At 54.6% G+C, this 7,867-nt stretch overlaps 1 protein-coding gene across 1 annotated transcript in view; it reads left to right on the top strand.

The window, feature by feature from the left end:
• The window catches only part of PRRT4 (proline rich transmembrane protein 4), a gene marked incomplete at its 3' end in the record, with an annotated part of 8,843 nt that extends 982 nt beyond the window's left edge, over window positions 1–7,861 (top strand). Inside the window, exons 2-5 of the mRNA XM_008066960.2 lie at window positions 922–1,644; window positions 1,730–1,834; window positions 2,197–2,316; window positions 7,442–7,861. Of these exons, the coding sequence (XP_008065151.1) occupies window positions 993–1,644; window positions 1,730–1,834; window positions 2,197–2,316; window positions 7,442–7,861 (1,297 nt within the window). The remainder of the gene's footprint in view (window positions 1–921; window positions 1,645–1,729; window positions 1,835–2,196; window positions 2,317–7,441) is intronic.
• Between the last annotated feature and the right edge of the window lie 6 nt (window positions 7,862–7,867).

The following is a 7,867-nucleotide window of genomic DNA, read 5'->3' as shown; positions in this document are numbered from 1 at the left end:
GTGTGAGTGTGTATGCACGGGCACAGGGGCAGGGGTGTGTGAAGGGTGAGTGGATGAGTGTGTCACGGGTGCTAGGTGTGGCTATGTGTGTGATGTAAGGGTGCTGAGTGCACGTGTGTCCCTGGCTCACCCTCCCTTCCCCCACCAGATGTGTGTGCATGGAGGGGGGAGTTCTGGGAAGGGAAGCAGCAGTTGCTGCAGCTGCCCCTTGCCCAACTAGCCTGCGTGGCCTTCTCCCCCCTCCCCAGGAAACTAGAGATGGCCGTGCTGCCCCTCCCCCAAATACTTCTAGAGTCCTGGAGAAGATTGCAGGTCCAACCCCAGGAAAGAGCGGGGCGGCTGAAGGGAGGGCACTTATGCCAGACTGGGAACCCTGTTTCCCTGGTCAGAGCCTGGGCTGCTGCGCCAGATCACTGGGTGCTGCGTCTCCTGGGGCCTGAGCCCCAGCGGTGTGAGAGCGAGAACACCAGCACCTGAGGTTGGGGTGGGCATCCGAGGAGACTCACCCAGGAGGGCCCGCTTGTTCACAGACACCCAGAGGGGTGCCTGGCACACAGTAGGTAGCGGTAAACATTTGAGGGAAGAAGGAAGGAATCCGAGTCTGGGAGTCTGAGTCCATCCTCTCTGTCCCCAGTTAAGGATGGCAGCCACTGCCTGCAGCCAGACCCCAGTTCCCCCATGAACAGGCGGGGGAGGAGAAGCTGCAGGGAAGGGACTGTGCTGAGGCCTGAAAGGACAGGACAGATTGGCAAGAAGAGCTATCATGTCTCTATCATGTCTCTATCCTTGGGCAGAAGGCTTTGCATCCTACCTCCACCACCTGCTTCTCTGGGATCGGATGCTTCTCTCTGGGGCATCCGATCCTGGGAAAGGGGAGAGGGTGACAGCAGCCAGAGCTCACAGAGCCTCTCCTCTCTCTAGGGCCTTCACGCTCCAAAGACGCCGAAGAACTGAGCCCCCTGCCCACCACGGCTGCCCCAGGAGGTGGGGCCATGGCAGGGCATGGCTGTCTGGGGCTGGGGCTATTCTGCTGGGTCCTGCTTGCTGCTCCTGTGGGTCCCCAGCCTGCCCCCTCTGCCCCAGCTGCCCCTCTCACCACTCTGACCCCACCACCTCAGAGTGAGGCCTCTGTGCTGTCTCTCAACCTGGGACTTAACTTCAAATTCCACCTTCGGGGACCTGCTGCTGTCTGGGGGAGCCCTGTCACAGAGACCCAGCCTCTCTCTCCTGGGCCAGGCCAGGAGCCAGGGGAAGAAGTGGCCGGTGGGCTGAGGACTGACCCCCTTTGGGAACTGCTGGTGGGCTCCCCCGGGAACTCTATCCCAGAGTGGGGTTCTGCTGAGGGCAGTTCTACACCCTGGGTCTCCTCCCTCCCTCGGGAGTCCACAACCCCCCTGTCTAGGACCTCCGACCGGCCCACTGCTCCCTATCAGCCCAGGATGGGCACTGTGACCTGGGACACTGTTCTGACGGCCACAGCACCTCCATCCAATGCTCCCAGGCCCCACCAGAGCGAACTGGAGCTGAAGTTTGACATGGCACTGAGGGCAGGCGCAGCCCCCACACGCGGGCAGCGGACACTACCCCTGCTGCCCAGCCTGCGGGCCAGCCTGGCAGAGCTTGCCGGGCGCCTGGGACCCTTTGGTGAGTACCCACACCATTCCAAGGAGAGGCCCTGCTGGGCACCCCGGCAGGTAGGAGGCGGCTTCAGCCCTGGCTTCTTTTGCAGGGTTCTTTGGCACAACTCTGTCCCCACTGCGGAATGTCTCAGGCCTGAGCCCCCCAGGCGAGACTACAGCCCCGAGCTCTGCTTCTGGAGTTTCGGTTTCTCCAGGTGAGTGTTTATTTCATTGCAACAAACCACTGTGGAACACCTCCACATACCGGGGCGCAGTGCTGGGGGCCCAACCAGTACCGTCCTTTCTTTATGGACTCAGGGGAGGCCTGATTGCTTCTTCCAGGCCCGGGGCATGGGCCACTGCTCCCATGCAGAAAGCATTCTCTTTGCCCGACTGAGTCTGGTTTGCTCCTTGTAGCTTAAATCACGGTGTATGTGAGCTTAGCATGTGGCTACACTGCCTGAGACAGTGACTTCCTTAGGGCAAGCTCCTGGGAAGGACATAATTTTCTCCAAAATCCTGGAAGCCAAGCCCGGCTAGTAGAGTGACTCTCCAGCCCTGTGTGCTCCCTTTGCAGGGTTTTTGGGCACCACTCTGTCCCTGCCCCGGTTCCCTCTGGAGAGGAAGCTCTCCAGCCCAAGCCCACTGGATCCAGCTGCCTCCCTAAGCTTGGCCTCAAATGCAGCAACAAACCTAGGTGAGTATCCAGTTCATTTGAACTTGACAATTATTTCTTGAGCACTTACTACATGCTAGTCACTGTTCTGGGACCCTTTTATTTTATCATAATCATAACCACCATTCTCTTCATCATCACCACAGAGATATTATTAATGGTCTGAGAGCAAGCTGCTGGAAAAAGTCCCACACAGAGTTAAGTCATGGCCTTCTGAGAGTTTTGCAATCACAGGCAGAGCAGGATGTAGACAGATGTATCAGGGACCAACAGACACGGGAACTCCTTGATAATTTCCACAGCCTCAGCACTCACCCGCCCTCCACTCCAGTTGGCCTGAGCTTCCTCTCCACCCCCACCCCAACCTTGGGAGTCTCTCCTTTGCCGTCTGATCTGACATGACGTGCTGTCAGATGTGGGCAGAGCTGGGCCCCTCATTGGGAAGACATTGAAGAAGAGATCTTGAGTAGACAGACGCCACCTTCGTTCAGAGGAGCCTCTCAGAACATGCACATTGACAAGCCCACAAGCCGGGGGTGCAAAGGAAAGACCACAGCTTCTGGAATCCTGAGACCTGGACTTTGAATCCTAATTCCCTTACTTACAAGCTGAGTTACCTTGGGCAGGCTATTTAGCCTCTCTGATCCCCAAATTGTCTCATATATTTAGGGTTTGATAATAGCACTTGTGTTGTCAGTTATTGTAAAGCTCTTGGCATGATGTTGAGCAAGACATATGTGTTCATTAAACAGTATCTACAGGGGTGCCCAAAAAACGCGCACGCATTTTAAGTGATGATATCTGTGTGTTACTTTTTGAAGTTGAATTAAGTTACAGTAGCCATGTGTAGTATGACATTCGCTCAACCGTGCTGCCGGCATTTTCTTTGTCCTGCCTTTCGCATGGTGATGCTAGCATTCATTTGATTAACACCATCTTTTGAGTGAATGCCATACTTAAAATGTGTATCCATTTTTTGACATCCCTGTATTTACCTTTCTTCTTTTCCCCACTGCATCCCAGATATACTTCCAGACCCCACCTCTCAGACACCCCAACCTGGGCTGCTGGTAGCGGTGGCACAATGCATAATCCATAGGGCAGTGGGCACACATGCTGGAAGAGAGGTTCTAGTAAGATGAGGCCACAGGAGCCCTGGAGAGGGACCGAGGAACCTCCGGGCCCAGCATCATTCTGCAGAGAGTTTACTGTCTCTGTGAAACTTCTTGGCCACCCCATGCTGGACCCAGTAGTGGAAACCACTGGTTTTCCTGGCTTCTTCTAGCTCCAGACAACCTAGCCCCTGATTCTCTGGCCCACTTCAATTGTCATCACCACTCTCCCTCATACTGTCCAGCCCAGCCTGCAACAGTGGCAGGATCCACTGTGGAGTAGGGGACAGGCTCTGTGCCTCGGGGGAAGGATGCTGGCTGGCATTCTGTTGGCCTCAGTGACGGCGCTGGCCAGGCAGGTTTAATGAGTCTGGACAGTATCAGAGGCTGTGCAGCTGGGCAGGCTGGTAGCCCCGCCCTCACTCCCCCTTTTCACTGGGGACTGCAAGGAACTCAGCCTCTTCTTGGGTAAACCCAGAAGAGCTATAGCCTCCTGGAGAGAAGGCCAGTGGGTCTTGCTCTCGCCAGCAGTGTGTGTGTGTGTGTGTGTGTGTGTGTGTGTGTGTGTGTGTGTGTGTTTGTGGAATTGTATCAAGCAGTTACAAGACAAGGGGAGTCTTTTTGTGTCTCCTCCAGGATACGCCTAATCTGGGTGCAGTTAACCTTTGGCCAATGGTCTCCTTCACCTTGGACAGAACTTGGCTTCAGCCCATACACCCCAGAATGGTTGTACAGGCCATAACATATTGGAGGATTTCATACCAGTTGATCAGTACTTAATCCCCTGATGCTCCCCTCCACTCCTGATCACCCTGATGGGCATCTGTTCTGAGTGGCTGGTACTTGTGCCATCCCAGTTGTTAAGTATTTTGAGTGTCACCCCTACAAAGAGTATCAGTCATGCATGATTCTGGAGGTGGGGGTGGGGAGAGGGATGTGGCCAGGCCACTAAACAGGCTGTAGCTTCCAGCTTCCAGAGTGGAGATGTGATTTCCCAGCCCTTTGATCTGGGCAGCTGGTGGATAATCAGGCCTGACTTTTCCATGAATTGAGCTGGCCCCTCCCCAACCCCTCCCCAGCCAGCTCCTGCCTCACCAGTTACTCACACTGATATCCCATTGCCTCCCTCGCCCCTGAGGTCGGTTAAGAGGGGCCACAGGGCCAGAGTGACACCTCCCTGTAGAGTAGATCTGCTTGGGAGAGGGATCCTGGGACGAGAGAACTGAGTTCACAGTTTTGTGGGTCTTCTCTGGGAATCTGAAGGCTCTTTCTGAAGAAGCTTCCAATAGGGAGATGGGAGATGAAGTCAAGTGAGCCCTTCAAAGACAGAAACCAGGTTTTCTTCCACCTGGCCCACCCACAGCTGCACCAGGGCAAGACATCCTGGGCATGTTCTGACTTCTGGAATCAGTGTTCCTAATTCAGTACTCCTTCTCTGACACTTGAGCTGTCCCTGTATCTTGCCTGTTTTCTGGATTTTATTGCTTTTCTGGATTATGAATGTTGACATATGCTCTAGTTGCCATAGTACTTGGGGACTGGAGATAAGAGACAGACAGGGGTTCCTGTGGTCCATGGGTGAGAAGGGAAGATGGAGGGGGGAAGGGAAGCCAACCCCTGAGAGCTGCACTTGTCTATACAGTGAGCAAGGAGGGGGTGGTGAGAGGTGACGGACTGGGGCAGACTAGGCTTGCAGGCACAGCCTCCCTGCCTCTCTGAAGAGCCTATAGAGGCCAAAGAAAGACCAAACAAACTTAATTACTTTGCAGAAGAAGTGAGTTGGGCAAGGGCATCTGAGTTGACTAAAGAATGAGGGGTGAGGAAGTATGTGCATTTGATCCTGCCACTGCCAGACCGATGTCCACCTGACCAGCAAGCTCTCCATTCCCCGTTGAGTGATTTCTCATTTAATTGATGGCTGGTGTCTTCACTAGTGTTTAGGGATGGTTAGGCCATCAGAAAGATGTGCTTTAAACAGAGTTCATGAACTGAGACCATGTGTTGATGTTCACTCATTTGACTAATTGTTGTCTTTCTAAGCAAGTTGAGAATGTGCTAAGGGCTTTTAAAACAGACCCAGCCTTTAGTTAGTTAAATCAAGAATGAGTTTGAGGCCAGAAGTGGTCATACACACACACACACACACACACACACACACACACACACACACACACACTGAGGATTGATCCGTGATGAACATTAACCAATAATCATGATACTGACAACAATCATATCTTGAAGGATCATTGTGTTCCAGGCACTCCAGAGAGTTTCACTCATATCATTTCATTTATCCTCGCAACAGCCTCACGCAGCAGGTACTCTTATTCATTTCCGATTTGAGGTATTATGAAGGAACAGGAACCAGGGTACATGCTGCCATTTGCAGTTGGCAATGAGCTGTGGATATTGAAATTTTTTGGCTGCTCCTTCTTTCCCTTCCTCAGTTGTCCAGTTCCGTCTTTCTCTCCCTGCTCTCCAGCGCCACCTTCCAGCTCCCTCATTTCTTTAGTTGTTCTCAGAACTGCTGTGTTTTTTGCATGTCTCCAGCATGTGCCGGTCCTGCCTTGGGTTGGGGTGCTTCTGGGGTCTTCCTGAGTTTTCCGGCTTGGGCAAGGGTGGGGCATGGCCAGGGCATGACTGAGGCATGGCTGGGACATGGCTGAGGCATGGCTTGGGCATTGTCAGGCAGTTGGGGCAGGAGTCTGACTGTCAGGACACAATCCTCTTAGATTCCACATCTGTTCTTTGTCCTCCCAACCCCTGCCAGGACATCCCTGTCCTTCATCACCACTCTTTCTTCCTCCACCCTTGCCTGTGCTGCAGTCCTGCTGAGCCTACTAGGTGGGATAGAGAAAGGTTTAGCTTCCAGCATCTTCCCTTGCTGTCCGGCCATGGGGGGACGCCTTGGGTCTAACTCTTTCCAACTTCTCTCTTGCTCCAGGAGCCTAGAATTAGGGATCCTACTCAAGCTCTCTTAGTTGACTTCCCTTTCCCCAAAGGATATGGTAAGATGTTGGAGCACAGGTTGCAGACCTGGGTTAGCAGACCCCAGAACATCTATCTGATGGGCTCCCATCCTTCACCCCATTTGAGACCTAGAGGAGTTCATCTCCGTATCACCTTCAATAAAATGGGGGGGATACCAAAGGGACATCTGGATTGAGGGTGGCAGGCCAATGGCTTTGTGGCTGAGTCGGGATGGATCACTGCCATGGCTAGGCCCAGGGTTGGGTGAAGCAGGAGGAAGGCCAGGGAAGAGGAGCAGTGTATTCTGCTCAGAGGGCTGGGACAGGAGTTGCTCTCTTCTCCCCTGTTATGCTTATGTGTGAGTGCGTGGGAGCTTTTCCCTGAGACAGGGAGAAGGGAGCAGCAGTTGAAAAAAGTCAGGGAGCTTCTCTTACCAAGGAGGGGGTTGGGAGTCAGGGGCCCAGAACAAAGGATGAGCAAGCCAGCGTTATGAAGAGGATTTGGAATCCTGGATGGGAGCTCAGACTGGTGTTTAGATCTGGATTCTGGTGGCAGTTCGGCCAGTTTGTGACTGTGGCTAGTCACTTCGCCTCACAGCCTCCCCTCTGTATCTTCGTCTGGCATGTAAGAGGATGCATTTATTCGGTGAATATCTTCTCAATGCCAACTGTATGGCAGAAACCACTTTAAGTGTGGTGATTCAGATGTGAACCAGGCAAATGAAAATTCTTATTCTCCTAAAGCTCCCTTTCTGGTGGAGCATCTGAACTTCCAGTCGTAAAGTTCTGTGACTTCTCAAGAAAAACCTTTCAGGAGAGTCACAAATGAACAAAGCAGAAAGCTGGAGCTAGGGATAGAGGTAAAGAGAGGGGGGAGAGGGAAGGGACGGAGCCGAAACTTCGGCATGTGGACTCTGAGTGGGGGAGGGAAGGTTGGGAGGCCAAGAGGCTGGGGGACTCCTGAAGGATCTCAGGAACTTCCTGACTGGCATTCAGGCTGCAGGCTGTCGGGTGGGCAAGGGGAGGGCTGCACACCTGTCTCAGCCACATTTTCTTTGCCCACAGACCCCACCAGCCCCACCTCTGGCCAAGACGACCCCTCTCCCGGCAGCCTTGGGGACCCTTCAGGGCAGCCAGAGTGTGGCCCAGAGTCCTGCGCCGCGGGAGACTCGCCTGAACGCGAGGGGCAGCCTCCTGCGGCCCCGCTGCCCCTCTTCCTCCTGACCCTGGAGGTCGACTGGGCAGAGGCCAGGGCTCGCTGGGGGCTGGCCTGGGAGGCCCACGTGTACGGGGTAGGCGCGCTCTTCGGCCTGGTGGCCTTGCTGGCCCTGCTGGCGCTGGCCCTCTTGCCCTGGCGCTGCCCTCCCGGCGCCCCCTGCCTGGCGCTGCTGGACCTGCTGCTGCTCTCCGCCGGGGCCACGCGGGCCTTCCCGCTCTTCTACGACGCCTACGGGCACAGGGACCGCCTGCCTGCGCTCGCCTGGCTGCTGC

This window comes from Carlito syrichta, unplaced genomic scaffold (assembly GCF_000164805.1).
Source record: "Carlito syrichta isolate Samal-C Ts95f unplaced genomic scaffold, Tarsius_syrichta-2.0.1 Scaffold106266, whole genome shotgun sequence".
NCBI lineage: Eukaryota > Metazoa > Chordata > Mammalia > Primates > Tarsiidae > Carlito > Carlito syrichta.
The sequence above is the reverse complement of the archived record's forward strand: the minus strand, read 5'-3'. Positions and strand labels throughout refer to the sequence as shown.